We start from the raw sequence: 14,495 nt of genomic DNA, 5'->3' as shown, positions 1-14,495 counted from the left end.
AAAAAATGCATGGCTTTCCATTTGATCTCTGCCTCAAGAACACTCAGTAAACCTGGTCCATCACGGGTAAAACAGAGCCCTGCAGAACACCAACCTTTTTATGCCATGGACCAATACCATTAAGCAAGCAATACCATTATCCTCTGGGATAGCACAATTGCTTTAAACCTCCAGAGATCACCGACTGGGGTTAGATTCCCATCACTGTCGGTAAGGAGTTTGTACATTCTCCCCATGACCTCATGGGCTTCCTCCAGATGCTCTGGCTTCACCACTGATCAACTGACCTGCAGGTAAAAAATGCTCCACCATCTGCTTCCATTGCCAAGTTAATTCTGTATCCAAAACATCTCCCTCTCATTGCTGCAGCAAATGTTCTCAGGACAGTTACAGTGTGGTTGGCTCCAGAGCTTAGTTTCCTCTCCACTCTCCCCAACATTCTCAGGGCAGTCACAGTATAGGCTGGGTACAGAGCTTAGTTCTAAGTGTAGCCCTCAACTTTCCCTGGATAAGTGCAGCATCAGATACAGGGTAAACCTCCAGTTCTCAGGCTCCTTTGGCCACAGGTTGAACAGAGTCCTTCACACTGATCAGAACTGAATGTGAACTCCACACTGCCAACCGTCTCCTCGTGGACATGAATTTACCAATGTGAAGCCAATTAACAGTACTGAGGCTCTGAATGTGGGATTGGTGTTCACGACCCCTTTCATAAATCTTTACTGGTCAAATTTGCAAGGGCATGGTGGATAATTCCAGTTATACAGCAAACATCCTGACTACAAAATTCCATAGAATTCTGATGGCTAAATTCTCATGCAAGCAAGGGAAATTGTCTGATAAACACCTCCCTATCAGCTTCATACACATGGGATTATGAATGAAGAACCATACAGTAGAGTAGAGTTTAGAGCAGGGGTTCCCAACCTTTTTTACGCCATGGACCAATACCATTAAGCAAGGGGTCTGTGAACCCCTGGGATAGCACAATTGCTTTACACCTCCAGAGATCACCAATTGGGGTTAGATTCCCATCAGGAGTTTGTACATTATCCCCAGGACCTCATGGGCTTCCTCCAGATGCTCTGGTTTCATCCCGCATTCCAAAGACATTTAGGTTTAGTAAGCTGTGGGCATGAAACATTGGCACAGGAAGTGTGGCAACACTTTTGGGCTGCACCCAGCACAACCTTCACTGATTTGATTTGACACAAACAAGGCATTTCACTATATGTTTCAATAATTTGATATACAAATAAATCTAATATTTAATCTTTACCTTAAGTACTTTCACCACAGTTCTTGTTGAAGCAACCCTTCTCATAGTAACCACTGGAAGTCTTTCTGAGAAGTGGGGTAGGATGTCTCTTCACAAAGGTCTCCATCCAGTCCTTACTAGTGTTAAAAGTCCACTACTGCAGAGATCAACTCCCTCCATAGGAGCTCTCCACTCCTTCACATATCACCTCCATCTGGAACATCTCTCTACTCCTGCAGAGATCAATTCCCTCCAGAGGATCTCCTGCAGTAACCACTTCACTCCTGAAACCTATCAGAGTCCACTCATTAGCTGTGTACTGCCTATTTGTGGAAACCAACACCAGCTGTCTTCCCATAGTTCCCTCAAAGTTGCCACACAAGTTAATAGGGTGGTTAAAAAGGTGTGTGGTGTGTTGGCCTTCATTAGTTGGGGGGGGCTGAGTTCAAGAGGCCTAATAGACCTATTTCTGTTGCGATGGCTTATGGTCTAAGAGCCATGAGGCAATGAAGCAGCTCTATACAACCCAAGATAGACCACACTGGGAATACTGTATTCAGTTCTGGACATCTCATTATAGAAAGGATGTGGAAACGTTAGAGAGGGTGCAGAGGAGATTTACCAGGATGCTGCCTGGACGAGAGAACACATGTTATGAGGATAGGCTTGCTAAGTTAGGACTTTCCTCTCTGGAGTGATAGAGATGTACAAGATGATAAGAGGCAAAGATAAATAGGCAGAGACTTTTTTCCAGAGTGGAAATGGCTAATACCAGGGGGCATAATTTTAAGGTGATTGAAGGAAAGAAAAGGGGGAAGACAGAGACAATTTATTTATTTATTTACTTTTACACAGAGAGTGGTGATAGAGTCAGATATATTATGAACATTTAAGAAACTCTTACATAAGCACATGAATTATACCAGTATTTATCCATTAAAGATAGCAATGGTGAACCACATTCACCATTCTCTCGTCCAGGCAGCATCCTGGTAAATCTCCTCTGCACCCTCTCTAACGTTTCCACATCCTTTCTATAATGAGATGTCCAGAACTGAATACAGTATTCCCAGTGTGGTCTGTCTAGGGTTGTATAGAGCCTGCAGATAATACTTCAAAATATATTTTTAAATATACCTCTTTTGAATTACTCTCACTGCAATCCACAGCATGCAATGTCCATTTGAGCAACGTACTTTTAAGGCGGCTTAACGATTGACAGATTTCATGACCGTCTTAAGGTCTCGGTGGACTAGGCAGGTACAGCACCTATAAGCAGATGAAGATGTATTGCCATAGCTGGAAGCAAGGCAGGAGGGGAGGGAACTCCAAGCCAGTCTGAAATGTAGAGGGATGAGGCTACCTCTACCAGCACCTTGTTAGCAAATGTGTAATCGCTAGAGAACAAAAGTGAGGACCTCAGGGCAAGACTGCTGTATCAGGGCAAATGAGAGGCGGAGTCTCAGTGAAACTTGGATGTAGCGGTCAAACCAGAAGGTTTCTCAATTTACCGAATGCATCAAACTGCTCAATCGGCAAAGGAAAGATGTGAAGGTGTGTGTTTCATGATAAACTCTTGATGGTGCTCTGATGTGGCAGTTTTGTCGAACTTGTGTTCCCCTGACCTTGGTCATATGCCGTCCATTTTATTTACCAAGGTAGTTCTCTCCATAATCCTGACTGCAGTTTACCTACTATCAGCTGCTGACTAAAATCAAGTGCTTAAGATACTGCATGATGCCATCTCCAAACAAGAAACAGTCCATCCTGATGCATTTCAAATCATGATTGGGTGCTTCAACCAGTCTTGTTTGAAGAAAACCCTGCCCAATCAGCATATAATCTGTCGCACCAGAGGTCCCAACACATTAATGATCTACATTAGGGTATTGGGACGATGTTATACTAAGATAAGGAATGCCCAGACTGCATTTCAGTAAATTGGATCACTTGGCTGTCCTTCTCCTACCTGCATACAGGCAGAGGCCGAAAAACAAAGCTTCAGAGACAAGGACAACAAAGAGGTAGTTGTGGGAGGCAGAGAAGTGGCTACAGGAATGATTCAGGTCAGTGGACAGTGCAGTGTTCAAGGACTCATCTGTGGATCTGAATGAATACACCATGGTTGTAACAGATCCACAAAATCATTCAGAGTCTTCCTCAATCAGAAACCCTGGATGAACCATGAGATCCACAATCTGAGGAGAATCAGATCAGAGGCATTCAAGTCTGGTGACCAAGAAAGTTACAAGAGGTCCAGGTATGATCTTCGGAAAGCCATCACATGGGCAAAGTGGCAATTCTGGACCAAACTTGAATCAACAAAGGATGCTAGACAGTTGTGTCAGGGCTTGAATACTCTCACCACTTCTAAAGTTAAATCAAGCGACATGGGAGACAGCAAGGCTTCACTTCTAGATGACCTCAATATCTCCAATGCTCGTTTTCATTATCAAAACATGGAGGAACCAACACGAACTCCAACATCCCCCAATGATCCTATAATTTCAGTCTCTGAGGCCGACGTGCAAACAGGAGGGTGAATCCGCAAAAAGCATTCGACAAAGACGGGGTACCTGGCCAACTACTAAAGATCTATGCTGATCAACAAGCTGGAGTGTTCACTGAGATCTTTAACCTCTCGCTTCAGCAGTGTGTGGTACACACCTGCTTCAAGCAAGCTTTAATTATACCAATGTCTGAGAAGAGCGTGGTGACCTGCCTCAGTGACTATCACCCAGTAGCACTTACATCCACAGTGATGAAGTGCTTTGAGACGTTGGTGATGAAACTTATTAGCCCCCATTTCCTCCACGATCTCCAACAACATAGGTGCACCACAAGGCTGTGCTTAGCCCCTTGCTCTACTCACTTTATACTTATGACTGTGTGGCTGAGCACAGTTCCAATGCCATATTCAAGTTTGCTGACAACACCATTGTTGTAGGCCGAATCAAATGTGGTGATGAATCAGCATACAGGAGGGAAATTGAAAATCTGGCTGAGCGATGCTTCAGCAACAATCTCTCACTCAATGTCAGCAAGACCAAGAAGCTGATTATTGACTTCAGGAGGAGGAAACCAGATGTCCATGAGTCAGTGCTCATTGGATGATCAAAGGTGGGGAGGGTCAACAACTTTAAATTCCTTGGTGTTATTATTTCGGAAGACCTGTCTGCACCCAGCACACAAGTGCAATTACGAAGAAAGCACAGCAACCCTTCTACTTAGAAGCTGTGAAGATTCGACATGGTATCTAAAATTTTGGCAAATGTCTATAGGTGTATAGTGGAGAGTATACTGACAGGCTATATCACAACCTGGTATGCAAAAACCAATGCCCTTGAATGGAAAATCCTATCAAAAGTAGTAGATATGACCTGGTCCATCACAGGTAAAGCCCTCGCAGCTACTGAGCACATCAACATCAAACGCTGTCACAGAAAAGCAACATCCATCATCAAGGACCTCCACTACCCATGACATGCACATCAGGACTCACATCACCAGGGTCTGGAACAGTTAATACCCCTCTTGAACCAGAGGGGATAATTTCACTCAACTTCACTTGCCCCATCATTGAAATGTATTCACAAACTATGGACTCACTTTCAAGGACTCATCTTATGTACTGGATATTTCTGTTTCTTTATCTATAATTATTTATTTCTTTTTGCATTTTGCACAATTTGTTGTCTTCTGCCCTCTAGTTGAACGTCCAAGATGGATGGGTTTTTATTGATTCTGTTATGAGTATTCTATAAATTTATTGAGTATGCCCACAAGAAAATGAATCTTAGGGTTGTATATGGTGACATATATGCACTTTGATAATAAATTTACTTTTACCTTTTTGAAATTTGGATGATAGAAAAGGAAAGTTTATGTAGGAAGAAATGATTAGATTGATCTTAGAGTAGGTTAAAAAGTTAGCACAACATCATAGGCCAAAGGGTTTGTACTGTACTGTAATGTTCTATATTCTACCAGCTAAGCACAACTTCACATATCCTTACGGTTGCTGTTCCATGCCAAACCCTGGGCTATTCAGCTTGTCTAACATTTGAATGCTGCCTACAGCCAAACTCCTTTATGGGTATGATGGGTGCTGCCAGGTGTCGATTCTAAGTTGGAGCCTTGAACCATTTAACATGCAGTGAACTGTTGAAAAAGCAGCCCCTGGCACAGTGGAAGTAAGGACCTGCATCTCAGCACATAATCCCATAGAACTTCTGAGTGAGCATTGGTTCATCAGGACAAGAGTGGCACCCTGCCACACATCCATGCTGCAGTCACAACTTGCAGTGTACCAAACCTGAGGTGGCGCTAGGATTGTCAATCAGCTTCTCTGAATCTTCCTTCAGCCTCAGCCTGATGGGAAATCGTTGGCTTGCATTGTGCGTTGACAGCTGAAAGAACAAAGGAAATGGTGGTCCACAAAGAGGTTCAGAAGGAAGGAGGCAGGCAAATGACAATTTGGAGACCTGAGATAGAAAAAAAAGCCTTCAACTATATAGTGCCACTCTCATACCCATCAGAATGCCATTGAGCCTCACAGCCAACCTCATCCTTCTTGGAAGTATCATCATCACAACAACTGGAAACAGAACAGGCAATCTGCGCACAGCAAGATCACACATGCATCCACCGCAGACTCTCATATACAGATTTTCATACACAACCAAGTTCCTGCTCAGAGATGGGAGGTTGAGTAAGGGTTGTTGGACCTCCTTTACTCTGTGACTATTTAATACCAACTGTTTGCAGTCAATGTCAGGGGGAAAAACTGCAAAGGTTTTCAGTGCTGTACTTACCTTGACGCCCTCACACAGTACGTGGGAACTGTTGAACCACCGTGCCTCACAAACCTGGTGTCCAAAGTCACACTGCAGCTTACTGCCCTGAAGCAGAATTAAAAATGGTTAGAATGGTAACTACTCCCACCTGGGTCAACCCCCACACCCTGCCTCTCCCTCATTTGGTCACTCCTACAAATGCCCCAGTCTGAACCCTCATCACCTCGTCTCTTGACCTGACCATCAGCATGTCCCCTCCCCACATCTGGTGCCCCGAGATCCAACCCTCCTGTTCTGATCACTACTTCCCTATTCACTCTCATAATATGTGGACTTCCATCTTATCCTAACCCTATCCCTAACCCAGCCCCACCATCCCTTGTCTGCACTCCCATTACCCATGTTCTGAACTCCTAATACTACCACCCCTGGTCTGGACTCCTAGACTTATCAGCTCTGGTCTGGACTCCCAACCTGGTCAGGAAGCTTTAAAGTATGCAGAGATTTGCCAATTTGTGCACCACAGTTCCTGAGAGGACATAGGATTGCAAAGAGGGAGAGAGAGGTTAAAAGAAGCAAGCGGGAGCAGTCGGCTCATTTTGCAGGCCACAGTTCCTGAAGAGAGATTGGATTGCACATAATTAGGCACTTTGCAAGGTCCAATAAAAGGAAGTTAGGTTTAAGCGGAGTGGTCATCGGGGAGCAGCCAGTGTTAGAGTGAAGCTTTGGCTCATAGATGCTTCAGCGAGTAGAAGCATAAGGCTGTAGGTAGAGTCATTTTCGTTATTTATTCTTTCTTCCTTATTGCATATTTAGAGCAGTGGGAATGCCAGGGAGGATAGTGGAATGCTCCTCTTTCAGGGTGTAGGTAGGGAGGGAGACCGCCAGTGTCCCTGATGACTGTACTTGCAAGAAGTACATGCAGCAGCAGCTCCTAAAAGCTCATCCAGTTGCATCTGTTTGGGGATGACCTAGCAGAGGAAACCCACAGCAGTCAGGTCTCTAGCACTGAGCTCTGAGTGTTGTGATCTCTGGCTCTGTGGCTAAGAAAGTAAAAGGGAGAAGAGACAAACTGTGTTGATAGGGGATTCACTGGTTAAGGAAACAGAAAGGAGGTTCTGTGGACAAGAACAAGATTCCCACATAATCAGTTAGTCCTGACGAAGGGTCTCAGCCTGAAACGTTGACTGTACCTCTTCCTAGAGATGCTGCCTGGCCTGCTGCGTTCACCAGCAACTTTGATGTGTGTTGCCACATAACCTGTTGCCTCATGGTTGCCAGGATATGGACACCTTAGATCGAGGTCACAGCATTCTTAAGTGGGAAGGTGAGCAGTAAGAGGTCGTGGTCCACGTTGGTACCAATGACATAGGTAGAAAGGATGACAACACTTTGCAAAGTGAGTTCAAGGAGTTAGGTGCTAAGTCAAAGGGTAGTAGGACCTTGTGTGTTGTAATCTCAGGATTGCTACCCACGCCATGATGTGAGGCCAGAAATAGGAGGTTCATGCAGTTTAACAAGTGGCTAAGGTGATGCTGCAGGAGGGAGGGCTTCAGATTTTTGGTTCATCCGGCTCTCTTCCAGGATGACCTGTACAGAAGGGATAGTTCACACCTGAATTGGTGGTCGATTAATATCTAGTGGGAATGTTTTACTAGTGCTGCACAGGAAAGTTTAAACTAGAGATGCGAGGGATGAAGAACCAGAGCGCCAGAACAGATAGTGGAGTGGTTGTGCACAAAGATGATGTTAAGCCTACAAACAAAGTCAGGAATTGAAAGGAATTCAATGAATGGTGCATGGACAAGCACTTTTCATCCCTCTTCCTTCCAGGAGAAGGTTCAGGAGCTTGAAGACTCATATGGCCAGATTTGGGAACAGCTTCTTTCCAACTGTGATAAGACTGCTGAACGGATCCTGACCCAGATCTGGGCCGTACCCTCAAAATATCCGGACCTGCCTCTCGGTTTTTTTGCACTACCTTACTTTCCATTTTTCTATTTTCTGTTTATCATTTATAATTTAAATTTTTAATATTTACTATCGATTTGTAATCCAGGGAGCGGGAAGCGCAGAATCAAATATCGCTGTGATGATTGTACGTTCTGGTATCAATTGTTTGGCAACAATAAAGTATAAAGTATAAGTAAAGGTGGGGATAACGTCCTGCACTACATACATTTCAATGCAAAGAGTCCTGTTGGAAAGTTAAATGAGTTTAGGGCATGGATCAGCACACTGAATTACGACATTGTAGCTATTAGTGAGACTTGGTTGCAGGAGGGGCAGGACTGGCAGCTCAATGTTCCAGAGTTACATTGTTTTAGGGACAACAGAGTAGGAGGGATTAAAGGGGGAGTGGGTGGCATTACTAGTCAGGGAAAATGTCATGGCAGTGCTCAGTCAGGACTGACTGGAGAACTCATCTAGTAAGGATTTATGGGTAGAACCAAGGAATTAAAAGGATATAGCCATGATAATAGGACTTTGTTATAGACTACCGAACAGTCCCCAGGATTTAGAGGAGCAAATTTGTAGAGAGATTGCAGACTGTTGCAAGAAACACAAAGTTGCTGGATAGGTGTCTGTCAGATGTGTTCAGGAAAGTTTCCTTAATCAGTACAGTACATAGCAGTTTAAACTAGAGAGAGTGTGATACTGGATCTCCTATTACGGAATGAGACAGGGCAGGTGACAGAAGTTTGTGTATGGTAATACTTCATCCGGTGATCCTAATGCCATTAGTTTCAAGGTAATTACGGAAAAGGATAGGTCTGGTCTATGGGTTGAGATTCTAAATTGGAGAAAAAAAAATTTGACGGTATCAGAAAGGATCTGGCAAGGGTGGATTGGGACAAGTTGTTTTCTGGCAAAGGTGGTGTACTTAGAAAGTGGGGGCCTTCTAAAGTGGAATTTTGAGAGTACAGACTTTATATATTCCTTCAGAATAAAAGGCAAGGATGACAGGTTTAGGGAGCCTTGGTTTTTGACAGATGATGAGGCCCTGGTTAAGGAAAAGGAGGTGGTGCATAGCAGCTATATGCAGGTAGGAACAAATGAGGTGGTTGAGAAATGCAAGAGAACACTTAAGGAAGAAATCAGGAGGGCTATAAGAAGGTAAGAGGATGTCCTAGCAGACAAGGTGAAAGAGAATTCTAAGGGATTCTACAGAAATGTTAGAGCAAATGGAATGGAAGAAACAATATTGGTCCTCTGGAAGATCAGACTAAAAATATATGCAGGAAGCCAAAAGAGGTAAACATGGAAACATAGAAAACCTACAGCACAATACAGGACCTTCGGCCCACAAAACTGTGCCGAACATGTCCCTACCTGAGAACTACCTAGGCTTAACCCATAGCCCTGTATTTTTCTAAGCTCCATGTAGACATCCAGGAGACTCTTAAAAGACCCTATCGTATCCGCCTCCACCACTGCCGCCAGCAGCCCATTCCACGCACTCACCACTCTCTGCGTAAAAAACTTACCCCTGACATCTCCTCCGTACCTACTTCCAAGCACCCTCTCGTGCTAGCCATTTCAACCCGGGGGAAAAGCCTCTGACTATCCACACAATCAATGACTTTCATCATCTTATACACCTTTATCAGGTCACCTCTCATTCTCCGCCACTCTAAGGAGAAAAGGCAGAGTTCACTCAACTTATTTCTCATAAGGCATACTCCCTAATCCAGGCAACATCCTTGTAAATCTCCCCTGCACCCTTTCTATGGTTTCCTCATCCTTCCTATAGTGAGGTGACTAGAACTGAGCACAGTACTCCAAGTGGGATCTGACCAGGGCCCTATATAGCTGCAACATTACCTCTCAGCTCTTAAACTCAATCCCACAATTGATGAAGACCAATGCACCGTATGTCTTCTTAACCACAGAGTCAACCTGCGCAGCAGCTTTGAGTGTCCTATGGACTCGGACCCCAAGATCCCTCTGATCCTCCACACTGCCAAGAGTCTTACCATTAATACTGTATTCTGCCATCATATTTGACCGACCAAATGAACCACCTCACACTTATCTGGGTTGAGCTCCATCTGTTACTTCTCAGCCCAGTTTAGCATCCTATCAATGTCCCGTTGTAACCTCTGACAGCCCTCCACACTATCCACAACACCCCCAACCCTTGTGTAATCAGTAAATTTACTAACCCATCCCTCCACTTCCTCATCCAGGTCATTTATAAAAATCACAAAGAGTAGGGGTCCCAGAACAGATTCCTGAGGCACACCACTGGTCACCGGCCTCCATGCAGAATACGACCCGTCTACAACCACTCTTTGCCTTCTGTGGGCAAGCCAGTTCTGGATCCACAAAGCAATGTCCCCTTGGATCCCATGCCTCCTTACTTTCTCAATAAGCCTGGCATGGGGTACCTTATCAAATGCCTTGCTGAAATCTATATACACTACATCTATTGCTCTACCTTCATCAATGTGGTTAGTCTGTGAGATTTTAAACTAATTTTTTGCATCTGTATTTACACATGGTCTATAGAAATTAAGTAAATTAGTAGCGAGATCATGAACCTTCTACAGATTACAGAGGAGGAGGTATTTGCTGTCTTGAGGCAAATTAGGGTGGATAAATCCCCAAGGCCTGACAAAGCATTCCTTCAGATCCTGAGGGAGGCTAGTGTAGAAATTGCAAGGGCCCTAGCAGAGATAAACAAAAAAAAATCCTTAGCCAGGGGTGAGGTGCCGGAGGATTGGAAGATAGTTAATGTTGTTCTGTTGTTTAAGGAAGGCTCTAAGAAGAAGCCAGGAAATTATAGACAGGTGAGCCTGACAGCAGTAGTGGGAAAGTATTAAAAGGTATTCTAAGGGACTGGATATATGAGTATTTGAATAAACAGGGACTGATTGGGGATAGTCAATATGGCTTTGTGTGTGGTAGGTCATGCCTAACTATTCTTATAGAGTTCTGCAAGGAAGTTACTGAGAAAGTTAATGAAGGCAAAGCAGTGTTTGGTGATTACATGGACATTAGCAATGCCTTTGACAAGGTTCTGCATGGGAGGTTGGTCACGAAGTTTCAGTCACTTGGTATTCAAGATGAGGTAGTGTATTGAATTAGATATTAGCTTCACAGAGAGTGGTAATAGATGATTGTCTCTCTGACTAAAGAGCTGTGACTAGTGGAGTGCCGCAGGGTTCGGTGCCGGGTCCGTTGTTGTTTGTCATCTATATCAACAATCTGGATGAAAATGTGGTAAACTGAATCAGCAAAGATTGGGGGTGTAGTGGACTATCAAAACTTGCAGCGAGTTCTGGTGCAGCCGGAAAAATGGGCTGACAATGGCAGATGGAATTTAATGCAGCAGACAAGTTTAAGGTGTTGCACTTGGGGATGACCAACCAGGGTATCAATTGCATGATGAGCGGTAGGGCACTGAGGAGTGTGGTAGACTGGTGGTTCTGGGAATACACATCTGTAATTCCTTGAAAGTGGCTTCAGACTTAGATAGGGTGAAAAAGAAAGTTTTTAGCCAAGTATTGAGTACAGGAGTTGGGACATTATGTTGAAATTGTACAAGACGTCAGTGAGGCTTAATATTGGAATGTTGTGTGCAGTTTTGGTCACCTACGTACAGGAAAGATGTAAATAAGAATGAAAGCGTGCAGAGAAAATTTACAAGGATGTTGCTGGGACTTGACAACCTGAGTTTAGAGGGAAAAGTTGATCCTAGAACGTAGAGGATTGAGGGGAGATTTGATAGAAGTATACAAAATTATGAGGAATACAGACAGGGTAAATGCAAGCAGGGTCTTTCCACTGAGGTTGGGTGAGACTACGAGAAGTCATAGGTTAAGGGCGAAGGAGAAATGTTTAAGGGGAACATGAGGGGGATCTTCCTCACTCAGATGCTGGTGTGAGTGTAGAACGAACTGCCAGCACAAGTGGTGATGTGCATTGAATTTCAACATTTAAGAGGAATTTTGCTAGGTACATGGATGGAAGGGCATGGTCTGGGTGCAGGTCAATGGAATTAGGCAGATTAACAGCTTGGCATGGACTAGATGGGCCATGTTTCTGTGCTGTCACATCTTATGAGGATACTTTGAGTGAGCTAGAACTTTTCTCTGGAGCGAAAGAGGATAAGAGTTGACTTGATAGAGGTGTACAAGATAATAAGAGGCAGCGTTTGAGTGGATAGCCAAAGACCTTTTTCCCAGGGCAGAAATCGCCAATATGAGGGAGTATAATTTTAATGTGATTCATGTATAGTGAGGGATGTCAGGGGTAAGTATTTTTTTAAAATACAGAGAGTGGCGGATCCACGAAACACCATGCCAGGGATGATGGTAGAGGCAGATACATTAGGACATTTAAGAAACTCTTAAAAGAAAAATAGAGGGCTATGTGGGAGGGAAAGGTTGGATTGATCTCAGAGTAGGTCCTAAGGTTGGCACAACATCGTGGGCTGAAGGGCTTGTGCTATGCTGTAAAGTTCTATGTTCTAACATGGCCTGGACTCATTGATCCACCAGCCTTGGTCTAGATCCTCAAACCCACCATCACTGACTAGAGCCCTAGCTCAATCACAATCCTCTCCTCTATACCCTGAACTCCAGCCTCCCTGTTTGCGGGTCCTCACCACTACCTGGTGCTCTGGCTTTGTGATGTGGAGGGGAGTCTACAGGTAGTGGTGTGACCCTTCACTTACTACTCTTCCCCAAATGGTGCTAGAACTGCAGATTTGGGAGGTTTTGGTGGCATTGCTGTGATGAACTCTGGGAGCATTTTGCAGGGAATACACATTGCACACTAGTTACGTTTCTGGACTAACAACCATAGGGCTGCATGACAGGAGGTTGACATGAGTTTGATGAAGGAATGGCAGTGGATATTGTCTACATGGAATTTAGATGGGTCTTTGACAGTCAGGACGAGGTAGTAAATTGGATTAGTCATTGGCTTTGTGGGAAGTGGTAGTAGACGATTGCTTCTCTGACTGGAAGCGTGTGACTAGTGGCGTGCTGCAAAGATCAGTACTGGGTTTGCTGTTGTTTGTCATCTATATCAATGATCTGGATAATGTGGTAAATTTGATCAGCAAATTTGCAGATGAGACCAAGACTGGAGCAGAGTGGACAGCGAGGAAGACTATCAAAGCTTGCAGTGGGATTTGGACCAGCTGGAAAAAGTGGGCTAAAAAATGGCAGGTGGAATGTGACGTAGACAGGTGTGAGGTGCTGCACTTTGGAGGGGGGGGGTGGTTAAACCAGGGTAGGTCTGACATAGTGAGTGGTAGGGCAATGAGGAGTACTGTAGGACAGAGGGATCTGGGAATACAGATTCATAATTCCTTGAAAGTGACGTCACAGGTAGATAGGATCATAAAGAAAACTTTTGGCACATTGGCCTTAATAAATAGAAGTATCGGGCACAGAAGTTGGGATGTAATGTTGAAGTTAGCAGCACTAAAGGAGAGGAAGAGAATGAGCAAGGCTAGGAAGACTGGATCAGGGCATGATACACTGCTTCACCAGTTGATCTGGAAAGCGTCACTGAAGGAGCACATGGCCAGCTTTTATCACCCCCACAGCACATTACTGCAGAGAGCAGCCTGCGTGCACCTTTCCATTTTGCAGAAAACTAGGCTAATTGAAAGCCAAACAGGCTGTTACCATCAGCACGTGTGTCAGCTTCGAACACTAAATTCCATGATCTGTACTGTCTGTGCTGCTGTCTGCTCAGATGGCCCCGCTGCACTGGGTTGCACGAAAGTTGCGGTACAGAGGTTTAGGTGGGATGGGGAGTAGCTAGGTGAAGCTATAACAAGCAGCTTGGATTCAGTGACATCTGTTACAGGATTACCTGACAAATTACCCAGTATTCAGCTGATCATCGTCAGATGCCCCATCGGGTTCAATGCCCAGAACCTGGCCTTTATCCTGAACATTTTATGCTGATTGTGTGAAAGAAGAAAATCTTGCAGTTATTTACCTGGAGCAATGCACTGTTACTTATAGAGACAGGGAAGTTTTGGATACTCCCAGTGGGAACTGGCTGGACCTGAACCGGCAATATCTGGGGGCACCATGTGAAATTCTGCAACTGAAAGAGGCAGAGGATTAAAACAAGCACACAGTAAACTATCCATACTGAGCACCTCCACATCTCAGTCCCAGGCTGTGCTGGTAATCCCTATATTCAGCAGACGTTCTCACCCTTGACTGGGGATATTCAAACCAATGGCAGGAATTAGAAAGAAACCAGTCATTGTAACATGAAAGTCTGCTCACTCTCCAAATCTGTTTCCCGTTCAAAAAGAGTACCATTGATCTAATTTATTTATTGTCTCATCATTTTGCCATATCATTCGATTTCTTTGGAGTGTAAAAGTCCATTGGTCTTGGTCTTAAATACACTCAACAGTTAAACTCCTTGGGAGACAGTATTCCCAAGTTTAACAACACAGG

The 14,495-nt window shown here is 44.3% G+C and overlaps 1 protein-coding gene across 1 annotated transcript in view; it reads right to left on the bottom strand.

The window, feature by feature from the left end:
- The window catches only part of plxnd1 (plexin D1), a 164,214-nt gene that overhangs the window by 103,013 nt on the left and 46,706 nt on the right, over positions 1–14,495 (bottom strand). The window contains exons 9-11 of the mRNA XM_063067742.1: positions 14,020–14,130; positions 6,073–6,159; positions 5,574–5,667 (exon numbers count right to left, since the gene is read on the bottom strand). Of these exons, the coding sequence (XP_062923812.1) occupies positions 5,574–5,667; positions 6,073–6,159; positions 14,020–14,130 (292 nt within the window). The remainder of the gene's footprint in view (positions 1–5,573; positions 5,668–6,072; positions 6,160–14,019; positions 14,131–14,495) is intronic.

This window comes from Mobula hypostoma, chromosome 15, assembly GCF_963921235.1.
Source record: "Mobula hypostoma chromosome 15, sMobHyp1.1, whole genome shotgun sequence".
NCBI lineage: Eukaryota > Metazoa > Chordata > Chondrichthyes > Myliobatiformes > Myliobatidae > Mobula > Mobula hypostoma.
Note: the sequence above shows the minus strand (reverse complement) of the source record. Positions and strands in the feature narration are given on the sequence as shown.